The 19617-nt window shown below is 36.1% G+C and overlaps 1 protein-coding gene across 1 annotated transcript; it reads left to right on the top strand.

Moving 5' to 3' along the window:
- Positions 1–10073: 10073 nt before the first annotated feature.
- On the top strand, positions 10074–18509 carry LOC110803137 (probable tRNA N6-adenosine threonylcarbamoyltransferase, mitochondrial). Its single transcript, XM_022008618.2, has 14 exons — positions 10074–10427; positions 10670–10714; positions 11486–11560; positions 13325–13421; positions 14624–14714; positions 14917–14966; positions 15868–16058; positions 16177–16262; positions 16676–16751; positions 16880–16963; positions 17038–17152; positions 17312–17400; positions 17943–18110; positions 18232–18509. The coding sequence occupies exons 1-13, from the start codon at positions 10152–10154 to the stop codon at positions 18075–18077; spliced, it is 1410 nt and encodes a 469-aa protein (XP_021864310.1). The 5' UTR covers positions 10074–10151; the 3' UTR covers positions 18078–18110; positions 18232–18509.
- Positions 18510–19617: the final 1108 nt, after the last annotated feature.

Below are 19617 nucleotides of genomic sequence, written 5' to 3' on the forward strand. Positions count from 1 at the left end.
CAATTTTTAAGTTTGGAACTTAAGGCTCTTACTATGTTGGTTAGATTTTAAGTGAACTAAAATCCTTAATCATGCAACATAATCAAGCTTTTGATCTCATGCATTTTAAGACATATTTAAAACAATAAATAACTTAAAACATGCATAAGATAAATGTGATCTAGTATGGCCCGACTTCATCTTGAAGCTTTGACTTCAAAGTCCGTATTGAAAATCTCCGTGGGAGGCACCATTTTCTTCAAATAGGATAAGCTATAACTAATTACAACTATTTGATGGTTCGCAGACCATATTTGAATTGAAAAATAACTTTGGTACTTTAGACCAATTACATTCAAATTAATGGTACGCAGACCATATTTTCTATCCTATTTGGGCCATACTAGTCACTTCATAACCTGCAAAACAGTACATATACAATATATACCATTCACCCATTCATTATCATGAATGGCCCACATAGCTGGTTAGTAAAACACATTATGCATCATGTAAACATTTGCAGCAATTAATCAAGGGCACCAATAATCTACCAATTATTCAGTCCTTATTAATTCTAATCAAGTTGTTTTAACCTTAAGGATTTGTAGACCTAATCAAGAGTTTATGACTAAAAAGCGCTCCCACTTAAACCAATAAATTCATATGCTTTACCAATTTTAAACATAAAAATGTATTTCTAGTCCAACCGGAAACATACAAATTTAATTAAAATTTAAAGCTCATATCAATTTATAATTGAATCCAAAAATTTAATTTAATTTCAGTCGTATTTAAATTAATTCATGATTTTAATTTTAGTAAAATAATTAGAATAAATAACATTTATTATAATTATAATATTCAAAATTAAAATCCAAGAAAATAATTCAAATTATTAATTTTAAAATTAATTAAAATTACGTGAACTGAAATTTTCAAATTAAACATTCAAAACGATCTAATCGTAACGCAAACACCCTACGCGTTGCACGCCCATGGACCGTACGCACACAGCCATTGCTGGCCATGTGCGCGCAGCCCATGCGCTCGTCGCATAGCTGCTGCTTCCCTATCGCAAGCCTCCGCACGCATTGGTGCTCGCTGCGCGCGCCAGCGCTCATCGCACGCGAGCTATCGCTCGCAGTGCGCGCGCGCGACATCGCTCGCTGGGCGCGCGACATCGCTCGCTGGGCGCGCGGCATCGCTCGCTGTGCGCGCGAGCCATCGCTCGCTGGGGCGCGACATCGCTCGCTGGGCGCGCGACATCGCTCGCTGTGCGCGCGAGTAATGCTGGGCGCAGCGCTCGTGGCACGCGAGCTTGCGCTCGCTGCGCGCGAGGCTGCGCGCTCTTGTGCGAGGCAGCGCGCGTTGTGGCGCAGCTCGCTTGCTGCCCACACGCGACTGCCTTGGCTCGCTCTTCGCCCATGCCCATTCGTTCATAGCTCGTGGCATACGACACAAGGCAGGGCTGCTGCCTTGTGCTCGTGCACTACGCCCTTGCTCATTGCATTCGTGCCGCATGGGCGACGAGCTCCCTTGCTCGTCGTCGCATGCCCGCATTATACAACACCCCTTAAGGGTAACACGAAGCGTCCATTGCTTCGTGCGTGCAAGTTTTATGAACGAATCGCATAAAAATTTAAAATTTATATTTAAAATTAATGACAAATTAATAAATAATATTAATTTCATAATTTTAGGGCGAAAAATCGAAAATTTATTATCCAATTGATTTCCGATTGTTATGGATTCAAGTCTAGGTCATAAAAATTTAAAATTTATCGTAAATTTACAATTTTTATGGTGGTTTTTAATCATAGGTTTCTAATTAAATTACAATTAATTATGAAAATCAAATTAATTCTAAATTATTCTAATTTTCAACAAATTAATCATAATTACAAATTAGATTGCATAATTAACAAGACTAGGCATTCAAACTTGTTAAACATATGCAGTAGGTCAATCAAAAATTCAAGATTTATCAACAAGAATCGCAAATATTTAATTTAACATCTTAAATTTACGAAATTTTGCATTCGAAAAACTAAAACCTTCGAAAAGTCATAGTTAGGCTTCGAATTTGAGAATTCTGGGTTCGGCAGAAAAATACTCTTTTTGTCAAAATTTTAGAATGCCTTTTACATGCGGAATTGACACAAAAATCACTCAATTCGGATGAGTAACGATGAAACTGCCGAAAAACTGCGTACGTATAATTAAATAAACGCAATTTGCAATTAATTAACAATTACGAAAATTAATCACCCCTTTTAATTCTTGCAAATTTGTAATATTTAACCATGTTCATGCAATTTAGATTATGAAAATAATAAGGGGCTCGTGATACCACTGTTAGGTTATGATTCATATGACAGTTCATAAATCATGCGGAAAAACCATAAAGCCAGGAAACATATTATTTACACATAATCATTTAGCATAGTTTAGATGCATACTCTTTGTTGCGTGCCTTCCCTAGCTGCGCCCGAACCGAACAAGAACAAGTCTTTAGGACTCCAAGTGTCGTCCCTCCGTAGATAGTCCACAGCACGTCCGGATCCGCCTTAAGATTGACCAACTAGAATCGCCCTTAAGGTTCTAATATTTTCGGTTAGGTAGGCAAGAATATTGGCTGATTTTTCTGCTTAAAAATCTTAGTTTTGAATACTTAAAACTTGTGTATAAATAATGACCCCTAGGCCTTTATTTATAGAGTTATGGAAAAGGAATCGTAATCCTAGTAGGATACGAATTAATTGAAATTAGAATCCTACATGAATTCTATTTAATTAATTTATCCAATTAGGAATAGGAATTTAATCATACACTAACTCTTGTAGATTTAGGAATCACGCATGAGCACAAACTCACACACACACGGCAGCCACAAGGGCTGCCCATGCGCGTGCGAGCAGCAGCCCACGCAGCGCGGCCCACGCATCCGTGGCCTTGGCGCGCGCTGGGCCTGCCTTGCGGTAGGCCTGGGCGCTGCCTTGGCTGGGCTTGTGGCGCGCGTGCTTGCTGGGCGATGGCCCGGCTTCGTGCTGGGCCTTCGTCCGGCAGGCCTCGTCCGATGCTAATTCGTACGATACGCTTCCGATTAAATTTCCAGTTCCGGAATTTATTTCCGATACGAACAATATTTAATATTTCCGATTCCGGAATTAATTTCCGTTTCGAACAAATATTTAATATTTCCGTTTCCGGAATTATTTTCCGATTCCGGTAATATTTCCGATTCTGACAATATTTCCGTTTCCGGCAATATTTCCGATTCTGGTAATATTTCCATTTCCAATAATATTTTCCGATACGTACCATGTTTCCGTTTCCGGCAACATCTACGACTTGGATAATATTCATATTTCCGATACGATCCATATTTCCGTTTCCGGCAATATCATCGTTTCCGCAGTATTCATTTCTTGCCTGTGACGATCTTAGCTCCCACTGAAACCAAGATCCGTCGGTTCCGAATATTCATAGATGGAGTATTTAATGCCATTAAATACTTGATCCGTTTACGTACTATTTGTGTGACCCTACGGGTTCAGTCAAGAGTAAGCTGTGGATTAATATCATTAATTCCACTTGAACTGAAGCGGCCTCTAGCTAGGCATTCAGCTCACTTGATCTCACTGAATTATTAACTTGTTAATTAATACTGAACCGCATTTATTAGACTTAACATAGAATGCATACTTGGACCAAGGGCATTATTTCCTTCAGATAAAACCCAATAAATAGGTAGATAAAATCCAATAAATGGGTAAAGAAACTCTCCAATAGAGAGAGAATGGAGTTCTTATTCCAAACATGAAATCAAAAAGCTGCATGTGTGAGGGGGGGTCGGAAAAGACAGGTTTATGATCTTTTCTTACTTCTTCCCTTGCGGATGTGTGAAAAGCAATATTAAGTAAAATAGGAGTAATTGTGCGTAATTAGCCTCTTTTTCCTAGTTTATGGAGTCTCCATCCAGTTTTACAAAACTGACAAAACCTGGTTGTTGTGATACGTGAGTACAAGCTTGTGAGGCACATGCTCAACGTATTTGACCACAACGGCCTTAAGTTCCCTTGTGATTCCTGGTGTGAAAACCGCTCAACATACATCCAACGGAGTATAGATTGAGGGTTTGAGGGACATTTACGAATACGGGGTGTGTCACGCATTAGCCCATGAAGCGGTCCTTACTAGTTCATTGTAACAAAGACGGGACATGGTTAGGCTACATTACTAATCTAAGTTTCTTTTAATGCACAAGTATTAACTAACAATCGTCGAAGGATGATTTAGATTGATTTAAGGAACCTAACAATAATCCGTATTGTCCAAGAAATATCTTATTAGGCGTGATAAATAATCAGATTAAGTTTGACAGATTTATAAGGGTGATTAAAGCAATAAATCAGATTATGGCACTTTACAATATAGTTTTGGCTATATTGCGGTTCTCAGAAACCTAACCATTTGGATGTACTCGCTTTCCTTTTATTCAACGAGCTTTCCTCGACTTGACTAGAATTTTGGCCATGATCCAGACTTAATTTGAGTGTTTATACCGGCAGAGTTCCACTTAACAAGAGTTAATTACGCCGGAACTATGGATAATACCGATGATCTTTTAGGCTTAGAGCTTAGACTTAGGCTTGTTGCTTGGGGATAGTATGAGAATTAATGTTGATGCCACTTACTCGGCTGATTAAGGACCTGTTTATAGGAAATAAGTGTCTTTAAAGATAGGAATTGTCAAAATTTGAGGGACGCTGAAAAGCAAGGCGGCCCAGCAAATATTTCGTGCACAACACGTCAACACCTGGGCGTGAGAAATGTCTTGCGCACAGGTGCTAGCGCCATATGTGCTATAGAGTTTGTAATTGAGTTGAATTAAAACAAGTACACAAGATATTGTTTGCGCATGAATGTTGGCGCAAGAGATTAGCTGCGCTGGGCCCTGTGCGCAAGAGTTTCCTTGCGCACGAATCTTTTTCATGCGTTTTATCTCTTTTATTTGGAGCTTAATTCAGTTTTATTCCGTACTAAAATGTCTTTTTTTACGTTTCAATCCTTATTTTCAGTTATTTCCAACTAAAACTCTATTTAATCCTTTTTAGTTTTTAGGATTTTAGGAATTTAATTGGAATGCAATTAAATTTCTTATGCTTTTCAATCTTTTCTAGGAAACTAATTGGAGTGCAACTAATATTCCTTTATGCTTTAGAATTTTAATTGGAATACAATTAAAATTCTTGGACGATTTACTATTTTTAGCAGACACTTAGGGATGCAGCTACTATAAATAACAGTTACTAGAAATAGAAATTTTGGGTTTGGGTAATGAGTCAATCAATCTTATAATGTTCGTTTCTTGATCAGGAATGCGTTTGCCAAGTGGATGTTTTATTTCATCATCGAACTTATCGCTTCTAGCCGGAGACCAAATGTAGGCGTCTACAGCAGGGTGCATCTACTATGCTCTTACATAGGATTTGATGGGAAAGGAAAGGAATGAGAGGAAATATCCTTTATAAAAATTTCAGTTTTCTTTCCTCAAATTTGGAGGAATTTGAGAGGAATGAGAAAATTAAAAGTTGTTATTTATACTCCATCTGTCCCGGAATACTCGCACTGTTTTCCTTATAAAGTCGTCCCGGAATACTTGCACTGTTTCTATAAATGGCATACTTTTTCTAATTTTATATTGTTTATCTCGCTTGCCTAAGGTCACACTTGTATTGCTTACATCTAAAAAACATTAAAAAATACCCCCACCCTCCACCACCCTCAAAAAATTGACACATTTTCCACTAACTATATTAAAAAAAAAACCAATATCAACCATCAGCTAATTACATAATAAGTCGACTAAATTGCCTTAAACTATGTGCCGGTCAAACCGGTATGAGTATTCCGGGACAGAGGGAGTATTTCCTTTCTTTTCCCTTCATTTCCTTCCCTTCATTAAACCAAACATGGAAAAATAAAATATTTTCTCTTTCCCTTTTTTTCTATTACTAATAATCTCTATTATATAAGTGAAGAGGTGATGTTATTTTAGTAAATCCACTTTTGGTGTCCCTCTTGGATTACTAAAATACCCTCCATACTTATAGAATAGAGAATATAATGACAACTTACCCAATAGGAAAAGCCCAAAGAAGCATTTTATCAATCTAACCCCTTAAATAAATTCTTACCATTTTAATCAATCTGTTTATATGCGTTCGGCTCTATCTAACTTATATGTTTCCTATATTCGCACGCTTCACATTTATGTTATATTTTTTTACATATTATTTCAGGTTTAAATGTAATAACACAAATCGGTTTCTTATATTCGCACGCATCGAGTGCATATAAGACTAATGAACTAAATAGGTAGGGGATGGTATAAGGGTGAGGGAAAAGATTATTGTATTCTTAATGAAAGGGAAGGAAGGAGAAGAGAGGAAGATAATTAGAAAGGGTATTTATGTAACTTTCCTCATAACTCAATATTTTGTACTCCCTCCGTCCCAAAATTATCTTTCTGCTTTCCTAAACGAGCGTCCCAAAATTATTCCTGTTTCTAATTTTGGCTACTAAGGTCCCCACTTTCTCATGTACTATATTAATTAAAATTGAATTGAAAACCCCACCCATGTACTATATTCCACTTTTCCCATGTACTATATTCTCTTTCACATGTACTTTATTCCACTTTTCCATACAACTCAATCATCATTGGTACTTTATTCCACTTTTTCATGTACTATATTCCACTTTTCTTAAAATCCGTGTTTTTAGTCAAACAGGAAGATAATTATGGGACGGAGGGAGTATTATTCTCAAATCTCAATCTATATCAAACAAGGGAAAACTACGATTATCGTACTTTATCTATAAATTATTTCACTCACCAATAGTTTCATCCTCGTCTTTATCTTATTCTAAAAGGGTTGAGCTACTTGGTTGGTGTGGGGTTATTTGAGCGCATTTAAATTTAGATTTCAATTTAAAAAAAAGTTTGAAAATTTATATTCCATACTTAATTTATTAGCTATAAAAACTTTAGCATTTGCACCCACTAATATATTACCTGGATCTGCAACTACTTATTTCTTTCCGATCCTAACACCAATTGTCCTATGACTCCTATCCGTAGTTTGGGAAATTGGTGCAATGTGAGGAGAATGAATGAATGATAAACCCTATCTGCTACCTAGACCTGGTTATTGGACAGGGTAGTCCAATGGATATAGGGTTAGGGTCAAGTTAATAGGGCTTTTATTGGGCAGGGCTCTTATTGGACATGACCTTTATTGAACAGAGTCATTATAGGGTCAAACTTATACTACAATTATAAACCCTACCTGCTACCACTATACATTCTTGGTCATACTCCTCCATACTCCATAGTGGTGTGTTCATAGATCCGATCCGAATGATATAAATGACCATGGTTGATATCATGATATGTAATCAACACATGTTTCGAAAGTTTATGGAGTACTCCGTAGATCATTCTTCAATTGAATACTTTTATTGGTCCAATTTGATTAAATAATGTGAGATCATATATAATTATGATAATAATATGGACCACTTAATTACAAATGACATAAGAATTAATCAAAGAATCATGAAATTCGCCAAATTTGGTACATGCTACTTTGATGTGGGTCATAAACTCATAACCATGCTTATCAACCCTTTTCAATTAGATTTATGTTATCTAATTTCTTGAAAGAGTTAAAATCATGGTAATTATTTTCTATAGTTTGAACTCAATTTTATTGTCATAATACTTTTGTACAAGTAGGCCACATTAAAGTAGACACATATATCATATGAGTCACATTTCCTCCTACACCATCAATACATATTGTTAATCTTGTCTCACGATATTCTTATCAAAACTCTAGAAATCTATCCATTTCTTTTCTTCAATAAAAGTTCTCACATTTACTATTACGTGGTCAAAGTTTTAAAACTGATCGTAATTGATAGTCAAGATATTAGATAAAAATATAAATTTTCAGTTTTTTTTAACAATATTTACTACTCTGTAATAAACGTAGCATAATTTAAAATACAAAATGGTCAAATAATTGCATTGGAGAAAACGCATCATCAAAAGTGAAGAACTCTATAGAGCGGAAACTCATTCAATTTAGTAAGTGGTTGTATCTCTATAACATGATCTTGCTTTTTTGTTTGGAAAGGTGGTGAAAGATTATCTCAAATATTACCTTTATATAGTACGTAATCCTAATTCCTAAATATAAAAATTGTGAATATATTTGTCTCCCTAACACTTGTGTTCTCAGTTCTTACCATTATATATACTTGAAGGTGGATCATTTAGTTCCCTATATGTGAATCGTTATGGGCTCCGTTGGATTATGTATGTTTTTGGAATGAATTTTTCAAGTAATCATTGAAGTTTTAGTACAAAACTTTGTTAAAGTTGAAAAATAGTTTAAGATAATTTTGTTTGATGCAAATGATCCCATAAGAGCAGTACATATTACATATCGAGAAGAGGAGATTCGAACTTGTACCTATTGTATATAGAACACATGTCATTTTGATCTTAACCACTAGGTCAAGACATTATTAATTAGTAAATAATTTCAAATAATGGTTAGGCCGTTTTGACTCGTGTCAGTCGTGTCTTATTCTTTCATCTCATTTTTATTGAATTAATTGAGAATAAGTAAAAGTAGTTTTATATGATGAATTTGATGAAATAAAATTGCTTTTGCTAATTAATTAGATATGAATTTTCAGATTTAACTAATCAGATTTTTGTTATAAGTTGAGGAAAAGGTGAACTAGGTAATAAGTAATTTACTTCATATTAAATTTCTAAATGCTCTAAAAATGTAAATGAAGAATCATCATTTTACAAGGTGACAAGGTGTTTGTAGTTTTAACTTTGCTAGAAGGTCTTGAAATAAAGTGATATCCTCTACTTTCTCCTCTTTCAGAAGATTTAGTACGGATGAAACTCATGGAAGACCTTAGTCACCTTACTTGAATGATACATTGATAATGCAAGCTAATTTATGCTATATACGTTCGACTTATTTGGATTTATTTCAGAAATAAGATAAGTTTAACTAAAAGAAGATAAATTAGGGTAAGTTCAGATAAATTAGTACTCCGTAATATGAGATAAATTCAGAAAAAATGAGTTTTTTTGACATTTTCACACATATATATAAGTTTATTTTAGACAAATTGAGTTACTTTTAACATAAAATAAGAAAAGTTCAGCTAAGTTAAAGTATAGTTTCATATAAGATAATATAAGTTCAGTCAAAATGAACCGAATAGAATATATACTTAGTCGAAGGGTACGTGTCATATAAAAAAATTAACTCATTTTCTAAACTTAATTAAAAAAAACAAAACAAAGTGATGAACATAGCCGAACTTCCGGAAATAGAGGGGATCTGAACACATTGGTCGAAACTAGGGTTGGACACGAACATAATTGTTCGTGAACAGTTCGGAATCAGTTCGATAAAAGTCCGGTTCAAGCTCGATTCGTTTGTTAATGAACCAAACTGAGCTTGAATTTATAGTCTAGTAACTAAACGAACCAAACTCAAACTCAAACTCAAACTCGGTGGAATTCGGCTCGAAAGCTTGTGAGCTCCTTAATTTGAAGAAAATTAAAGTAATGCAAGTTTGTGAGATTGTTATGTATCTTTAATACTAATGTCTAAATTGTCAATTGAATGACAAAAAGGGGAACTCTTGACATAAGTTGCGCAACTTGTCCAAGAAAAATATAATTTTGGTGTTGATTAAGAAAATCAGTAATATATGATTGTAATTATTGTTGGAATATGTTTTATCGGTTTATCAAGTAATTAAAGGCTCGAAAAAGATCGGAATTCAGCTCGATCTCAAAGAATTTTTTTATCAAACCTAGTTCTATAAAAACTATTAAGCTCGTGGTGAGTTCGAACTCGAGTTAAATTTAACAAAACCAAGCAGAACCATGCTAGAGATCGGTTCAATTCGGCTCATGTCCATCCCTGATTCCCTGGTCGAAACTAATAAGCCCCTTATTAACTTTTATTGTGAGTTGACTCGCTTTATACGAACACAGCCCTGGCTATGCCCCTATCTGTCTCTCTTTATCTCTCCTCTGAAGCAAGCATTGTATAAAAATGGTGGGAATGGCGGGAAGCCTTTCTAACACGATATTACTACATCGCTTCAAATTCCTGCTTCCCTTCTCCTCCCTTCACACCAAACTTATTACACTCTCCTCAAAACATAAACTTGGAAAATCCCAATTCCAATTCATTCGCACCCAATTATCCGCTAATTATTCTACTACCCAATTCAATTCTCACAAAACTCAAATACCAAACATGCAAAATGGGGATGATTTGATTATTTTAGGGATTGAAACTAGCTGTGATGACACCGCTGCTGCTGTTGTAAGTCTTCTTCTTTTGCTATTGTTATTGTTTTGTTTCTTTTGGGGTCAGAATGTTTAGTTGTAATTTGTAAAGATTAAAGATTTATGCTTATAGCCGATTGACGCGCGATTTTGTCATGAATTCCGAAATTAATCTTGGGAAATGTCGTTAATGCTTATACTTGGCCCTCCCTACAAAAAAATTTGGAAGATGGGGTTTGTGTTCTATTTCATGTTTTAATTTGATTGTTGTGGTTTCAGGTGAGAGGCAATGGCGAAATTCTTAGTCAAGTTGTGTCATCTCAGGTATAAATTCTCTTTCACTGACTATATTTGTTGGTTGTAATGTTCAGTTTATATTTGTTCTCATTGAGTGTATATACCTAAATTTTAGTTGTGCAATTTGCATAATCAAAATTAATGAACAGATATTGAAAATCTTGTTACATTTGTATCTGAGCGATCATCTCTGATTTTACTGTGATTCTCCACTTTTTTTGGTATGACTCTCGAATGTGATTGATGTCCGTCTTTTAGATTGTTTGATTTAAATAGTGTTTGAGAGCTTAGGGGTGCTATATTGCTATTAATAGAGAGAGACGACTAAGAGAATCCTAGGCTTAGAGCCTTAGAGTGACAGATAATAGGAGCGGAGTAGATAATAACATCCTGTTGCACCCATTCAAGGGAGATTGGAAGTTCTGAACAATTTTGGAATGATTTAAGTTTGTGGGTGTAATTATGTAGATTTCTAGCAATTGATGTTTTTTGTATTGAAAAATACATCTGTACATAGGTTAACTTAAGAGTTGCTGATATCACTAGCAGTCTAGTGACTGTAGCACTACCTTTGGCTTATCCTTTATTGATGTCGACCCTGTTGATGTATTAGTGCATTCTGGTATCTCGCTTTCTAGGAGGGACGTTGCATGATCTCTGTGGTACATGTCCCTTAATGGAAGTAACTAAATAGATAACCGTCTTTTTACTTATATATTCATTATAACATACTTCATATTGTTTAAGGAACTATAACTGTTAATCTACTTGTCTAATATTTAATTTGTGCTGATCAAGGCAGATCTGCTTGTCCAGTATGGAGGAGTTGCCCCAAAAATGGCCGAAGAGGCTCATTCAAGGGTCATTAATCAGGTAAATTACATCAGTATGACTTGCTTCTGTTTATAATAAGTTACTCTTTGCATTTCTATATGTAATGACCTGGGTGGCTGGTGTCTTCCAAAATCAACCTGATACATGAAAATAATCTGCGATATTTCTACAAAAAACTGGAAATTTCTCCTTGCTAATTTAGTTTTCTCAGCCATCCTTCTAACATGGGAAAATGATATTGGCACACCAAAAGTTGCTCTACTCACATGGAGGTGTGCCAGAATCAATATATGGTGCCAAAATCAATTCCTCTCACATGCTCTCATGTGAGTCATTTTGTTTCATGTATTCCTTTTCGAGCTGTCTTAGGCTCCGTTTGGTTTGGTGTAAAATGTTTTCATGGAAAACAGTTTTCCCTTTTCAATCATTTTACGTTGTTTGGTTTGACAAAGGATGTAAAACAATTTTCCATAACTCCCTCAAAGGTTGAAATACCTTTTCCATTAGAAAGGAAGGGAAACCACTTTTTCATGTTTCCTCCTTAACTCCTCTTCTTTATTCTCACCAATCTTCACCCATTTTCCTTTTCCTGTTATTTTTCTTATAAGGAACCAAACAAAGGAAAAATATTTGGAATTGCGTTTTTCCTTGGAAAATGTTTTTCATGGAAAATTATTTTTCACTTAAAACGTTTTACATCATAGCAAATGGGGCCTTAATGATTTTCATGCAACTAAGAAGATATAGATCCCTTTTTCTAGTTATTATTGGTGGCCTTGATTCTGTATTGCTATATGCTCTATTAAGATTGGATCAATGGAGGTTCGAATTGTCAAAGAGCCACTTATATATCATTGAGTCTATGTTAGGGATTGTAAGATATAAAAAAAATATCTATCGCCAAACAGTGTGTCTTAACAGAGATTTTGAATATTAGACTTAATCGTATTGATAGGATTCTTTACCTATCTTTATCATTGTGATTACTCTTCATGTAACTCTATCTGAATTCTATGCACCTAGAATTAAGACAGGGGAACTTGGGGAAATGACAGGAAGAAAAATATTTTATATTTCTCTGTGGTTGTGGTATGGCTGCTTAAGTCTTGACCCTCCCAAACTTCTCCAGCTTTGGGATTTGTGTTAGGAATTTGTTTTTTGAGAAAAGAGGACCTCTTCTTCTTTATATGCACATGGATACATGATCCACAGCACCATCCAGGCAGCCAGATTGCGTTTTACAACTGTTGTAGCAATTGCATCCTGTAAGCAAAACCATCTCCTATTTGTTATTGCTGGGATGTCATGGTTGGTTGGCTCTATGAAAACTTTGAAAAGGAAATATATTTATCCAATGTTCCACTGCTGGAGCCTGGAGGTGCGTCAGTAATGGCTGTGTTATATAATGGAAGCCAACAAGATCAGCTGTTTAACAACAATGTGACAACTTCTAGATGCTAGTTCTAAGAGTGAGAATGTGGGCCGGATACTGCTGGATTATGAGTGCGACTCTTTTGATTTTCTCTTCGGGATGTTAGGATGCCATCACATTAGTTTTTAGTTCATCGTGAACCTTTTGAATTGTCAATGTACTAAGCACTAGTAGGGCTACTTATGTTTTAAGCTCCCGCAACCTGTTCATGGAGGAAGTACTTGTGTTGTATTTGTATGACTTTTTCATCTGGGGTCTCAGTTCTCAAGTCAGTCAAGTGTGCGATGATTAGTGATAAACATGGTAGAAACTAGCTGTTGCATGTAATCATCTCACTGTTCTTATTCTTTTCCTTTCTTCCCTATCTGTAGGTAACACAATCAGCACTTGATAAAGCAAACTTAACGGCTAAAGATCTTTCTGCAGTCGCAGTTACTATTGGTCCTGGATTAGGTCTTTGCCTACGTGGTAATGTATTTGGTTGACTATCTATGTGTCTGGTCTTATTTTGCTGCAAAACAGAAAAATACCTTGCATTTTTACAATCCTAGGGAATGAGCAAAGAGGGATTCTGATATAATAAGCTTAAATAGTCTGGAGTATGTTAGAGCAATCTGGTTGACGTGGTTGGTTTGATTATAAGGTTTTAAATGCTCCTTCATATACTTGATGGCTTGATGTCTTGGTCTGTGATTTAGGTTGAGAGATTTTCCGTTTGCTACTAACAGTGAGGATATAAGGATCTTGTTCTGGTTACGGTTTTTGGGTTGATTTTCTTCTTGATGCTACTGAAAATATTTTAGACCAGGCCAGGAAAATATAGTCTCTGTATCATAATGCATGCTGCAGTCTCGTTGCATAAACACGTGTTGGGACTTGGTGAAGTGGTGTATTTGGGGTGTGAATTGTTTGAGAGTGTCTCCTTTTCGTCTCAGCTTTGGAAGGGTCTCAATATGGATTGTGTTACGTAGTATGACTATACAGTGCGTTAAAATTTTTGCACCTCCCGTGGTGCCTGAAAATTTTCAATCTGTGCCTTCAGTAGATTTGGTGATTTTTATTTGCGAACTGGAGAAAAGGGGGAGGATTTTCAGGCTGTGATGACGAGCTTAAGCACTAAAATTTTGCATGTGGGTATTCAATCTTATATATGGGTATAACTTATTAAATTATGTTTAGGACTGAAAATCGTGGAATTCATTAACGTCTGACATGGGTTGTGTCTGCGCATCTAGGTTTTCTGGTTTTTAAAATGTACTAAAGTGATCACAAACAAAGTACCTACGTGGGGTCGTGGGCTACGTCCATTTGAAGTCTCAAATATTTATCCAATTCGGTTCTGAAAAACAAGTTATAGGATCATGAGTTCAAATTGTGGTAACCCCTCGCTTCTATGTTAATATGATCATCTTAATGGCTAGGTGAAATTTTTGGTAGATCCAAAGATTAAATTTGGGATCACACTCTGTTATATAAATGAAGTACTTGACAACAATCCTTGCTTCCACCCCTCCGTATCTCTCTGTTTTCCTCTTTTAGGAAGGAAGGAAGATGGAAAGAACAAACAAGAGTCTTCTACTTATTGGCCATGATTCTTGCGAGTTGTATGTTCAGAGCTTTTAGAAGTCATCTTTGCTAAAGAACTTGATTTCTCTTTCTTATTCATGTAGTTGGTGTCCGTAAAGCTCGAGAAATTGCTGGTAGCTTTCAGCTGCCTATCATTGGTGTGCATCATATGGAGGCTCATACTTTAGTGGCAAGGTATTGCTGACATCCCTGCACCAAAAATTATTTTCCATATGCCTGGCAGTATATGTTGAATTTTGATATCAGCGCGGATAATTTCATATTCTTTACTTAGTATGTGGATTTCAGTGCGTTCTGACAGTTTATAGTATTGTTTCTTCTGCACCCAATAAAAGCCTCTATTTGCTGTTGCGTTCATACTTTTCTTATTTTCCAGGTTGACAGACAGAAATCTACAGTTTCCTTTCGTGGCCCTGCTCATTTCAGGTAATCATGATCACTTGGTATCATTCTTTTGCACCTTTCTCTTCAACCATGCTATCCCATTGGCATAACGAGTCTTTTAACTCCAAAAAATATGATATGCTCTTAAAGTGAATGATCTTGAGTTCTAAATCGATTGTGTTTTTCCATGTTCCAAAAATTGAATGATTTCTCTAGTGATCTAGTCTCCCACAGTCATTATCATTTGTAAGTAATCAACTTATCATAAACAAAATGCTTTAGCAGATTCCAATTAACATATTGTTTCATGAATTTGCAAACAATTTGGAGATTATGCCCAATGTTTCAACAATGAGAGTTGAACACACTGGGGGAAAGTCTGAAGTCTGATTTAAGATTAATTTTGTAAGGATGATAAGTTTTGCAGTGTTTAAGTTGCATGTGGCAGTTTCTTTGCATTCCGTGAAGGATACTTTTGGAAGTTATCAACAGCTAATTATTTCCGAACCCATTGCTCATGGAACTAGGGCTCATATTTGTTTCTAAAATTAAGCCCTTAATCTACGATTGATACCATTGTTTTGATTAACACACTTTATGGGTGGAATTCCCAGTGAGCAGTGGCATAACTGGCATCGCATAGTGCGCTATGATTCAACAGTTCATTACAATTTCCATCTCGGAACTGTTAAAAGCTACTTGATGGGAATTTGGGGTTCTAGTGTACAAATACGTTTTCTATTAACAGCATTTGAAGTGCTTTGTTATCTAGACCTGCAATTTGATTTGTGTTTATTTGTCAATGTTGTTTCCTTTGTGTTCTTGTCTTTTAACCAGAATCGTGCTAGTTTTTTGATTGAGTGAAGGGCTAGAAAACTAACTGTGGTGTTACAGGTCATAGTAGTTTTTCAGGGCATAACAAAGAAACTTTTTCTCTTTCTAGGCGGACACAATCTTCTGATTCTTGCACGTGACCTGGGCCATTACATACAACTTGGGACGAGTATTGACGACGCAATTGGTGAAGCATATGACAAGACAGCAAAGTGGCTTGGCCTTGATATGAGGAGGAGTGGTGGTCCTGCTGTAGAGGAGCTCGCTCGAGAGGGTGATCCTAAGTCTATAAGATTCAAAGTTCGCTTCTTTTATTTTCTTTAACATTTCCCTAATTCACAATTTAGACTGTATACTTTGAATTTTGACTATCCATATCTGTGTTCATTACTGATTCTTGTTTACTTCTTTTTTTTAGACTCCAATGCTACATCACAAGGATTGCAACTTTTCCTATGCTGGTCTGAAGACTCAAGTGAAGCTGGCAATCGGATCAAAAGACATGTAAGTATCTGCACCTGCTCGGGGCAAGCTTGTTCACATCTTGGCGACTCCGCATATCGGGAAGCAAACTGGGTTTTGTTAGTTATTGTATGTATCTATTGTGCCTTAGAACATGTTGCCACCCTATATTGACCTCAAGCGTGAGGTACCTGTAAAGCATGGCGAAACGGAGACAAAGGTGTATGTGGTGTCAGTAGCATGTTTTTTAAAGCTGAATGCCATCTCAACATTAATTGCTGTTGTTATTATAGCATCTAGTATTTGTTGGTGCAATCTCTTTAATTCATTGCTTAATCTGCTTTCAGTTTTGTCTAGACAGAGGTGTATGTTGCTTGTAATGAACTTGTTCAGTAGTGACCGGTCTAATAATAAACTTGATTTCCAGTTGTTCACGAGTCTTGGGCTGTGTGCAGCGATGCGGAAATTCCACTTTCTTCAGCAAGTAGTCATGACAGAAGGTCTAGGGCTGACATTGCTGCTTCTTTCCAGGTTAATATCATGCGTCAAACAGCTTTTTTCTGTTTTCCTATCTCGGTGTTGCTCCCCCTATGTAAAGTGGCTCTTTGTGTAGTTTTTGTTTCCTTTTGATGATTCACTTTGGGGGATTTTTCATGCAGCGAGTTGCAGTGTTACATTTGGAGGAAAGATGTGAAAGAGCTATTGAATGGGCATTGAAAATGGAGCCATCAATAAAATATTTCGTAAGTAGTCAATGACGGGTTTATGACCTGCTACTGAACTCTATGCGTTGATACTAATTAAAGGTATTCTGCAGGTTGTCTCCGGTGGCGTTGCGTCAAATCTATATGTGAGAGCAAGACTAGATCAAATTGCCAAGAACAAAGGCGTGCAGCTTGTTTGTCCTCCACCCAGCCTTTGCACTGACAATGGTAAAATCACTCTCTGCCTTGTATCCTCTTCCGCCTTTGTTTTTTCCTTGCAATTTAAAGACGAAAGAGAGAAAAAGTATCAAATCCAGATGAGCTGAATGATTTTGAAAATGGTTTTACCGCCTTTAGTATGTAAGATTAACCCATTTACTTCAAAAGGTGTTATGGTTGCTTGGACCGGCATTGAACACTTTCAAATGGGAAGATTTGATCCACCACCACCTGCTGATGAACCCGAAGATACAGTGGTATGTATCAGATACAAAACTTACCATTTCTTTTTCTATTGTTGTGTTTGTTGGGAGGAAAATCATTTTCCATGAATGCTGGTTTTCCCATTTTTCTCCGTTTAGTTTAATAGTTTGAAAGGGTAAAAATAATTTTCCTAGGCTGTAAATTGTTTTCCAACTGGTAGAAAAAGTTTTCCTTGTGTAAGAAAGGAATACCACATTTTTCTCCCTATTTCTCACGTTACTCTTATCCTCCTCCCCTCCCCTCCGCTCCCTTTTTTCCATTTCCCCCTTCTCCTTTTCTTTCTAAACTCTTCTAACAAGGAACAACTGAATGAAGGAAAATGAAGTTCGAAATCTAAATTTCATTAAAATGTAAGTACTTTCCATTGAAAATAAAATTCAAATGCGAAATGTTTTCCTTTGAACTAAATGCAGCTTATTATTTGCTTCCCTTTTCATTTACTGCTTTACTGCAAAGTTGCTCTCCAAAATAATGGTTTGCTGATAATATTGAAAATTATATTGAATTTGATTTACACTTGCGTGTGGTATTACAGCATGATATCCGACCTAGATGGCCACTGGGGGAAGAATATGCCGAGGGAAGAAGTGAGGCGCGCTCCATGAGGAAAGCCAGGATACATCCATCTCTCACATCTCTCATCCAAGGCTCCGCCCAGCCACTCTCGTAGCATCCAGCAATATATCCCAGTTTCTTCATCAGGGTAAGTAGCAATCCTTTTCAGACATCAAAACGCATGTCCTTCTAACTCATTATTTCCTGTCCACGAAACAAATAGCTGGTATGGTGAACTGTATTGAATTGAATTTGTGTTTTTCTACTAGATTGCAAGAATTTGAGCTTCAGAGTACAGAGTACAGGAGTCATCCCTAACCATTCTGGCTGAGAGTTCAGAATTGCACCTGGGATTTTATTGAACAGCTAATTGTGATTATCTGATTATTACTTATTACAGGATTTACAGCATAGAACAATAGGACATGATTGTTATTTCATTATTTATCTCTGGCTTCTCCGCAATGTAGAATTTTGTTATTCCTATATTTTTGTATTATCATGCACAATATGATTGTTGAAGATGAGCGAGATGGATATTACGATGCATCGGAATTTATCAATGATCAACCGCAAAATATAGTTGGATCATCAAACGGTAACAACAACCAACCATTTACCGTGAGAAGTGGACGATTGGATAGGCTCAATTTAAGTGGTTATATGGCGAACATAAATAATGTTCGTGATAGGGAGACCCATAATTGCATTAAAAAATGACTTGGTTGAGCATATATGAGGTCGTTTCGACAACTAATGAAGAGATTAAGAAAACCAAAGTCATTGTTAATGTAGATTGTATTTTAAATGTTTATGTATTTCTTTGTTTTATAAATTATGTAATCTAAATTTAATTTAATTTTAATTTTCATTTCGAATTCAAAAAAAATTAAATAGCTTACGTACTTAAGTGATTGTTAATATTAAATAAAATGTTTTAATTAAAAAATAATAACTAACGATGTCATTAGTTTTATTAATTAATTCGGATATTTCATGAAATACCCCCGAGTTTTGCCTTAATTCACCAAATGCCCATCAAGTTCCAATAATTCACCAAATACCCCTCACAAATGACTTAATACACCAAATACCCCTCCATGACATCATCATCCTCATAATCAACCAATTACGATTTCATTACTCACTTAATCCCTAATTAACCCCCTAATCCCTAATTATCCACCCATTAACCCACCCATTAACCCATCCATTTCTTTTTCTTTTCTCACTCCCCTTCCTTCTTCCATTAACCCACCACCCACCTCAAGGATTTCCATGGCAGCCCCCCTTCTTCACTCTCTCTCCTACTCCATTACCACCACCTTCCTTCTTCCCTGACCTTCCATATCTTTCTCTCTCCCCCCCTTCCTTCTTCTATTTACGGCTAATTCACACCCATCAATTGCAATCCCAACATACAACAAATCGGGTGAAGAATAATAATACCCAAAATCGAGCATTGAAGAATTGGGTGAAGAACATGGATAATTTTGATGAAAATGAAAGGGGGTTTGTGCGAAAACATGTGTTTTTTTATTGAGGAAATTGAGTTTGGGATTGATGGAGGAAAGAGAACCCAACTTCGTTCTTGTGAGTTGTTCTCTTTAATTCTCCCGGCGTCGATTTCGGCTATTTTTTATGGTTCTGGGTTT

Source organism: Spinacia oleracea, chromosome 2, assembly GCF_020520425.1.
Source record: "Spinacia oleracea cultivar Varoflay chromosome 2, BTI_SOV_V1, whole genome shotgun sequence".
NCBI classification, from domain to species: Eukaryota; Viridiplantae; Streptophyta; class Magnoliopsida; order Caryophyllales; family Amaranthaceae; genus Spinacia; species Spinacia oleracea.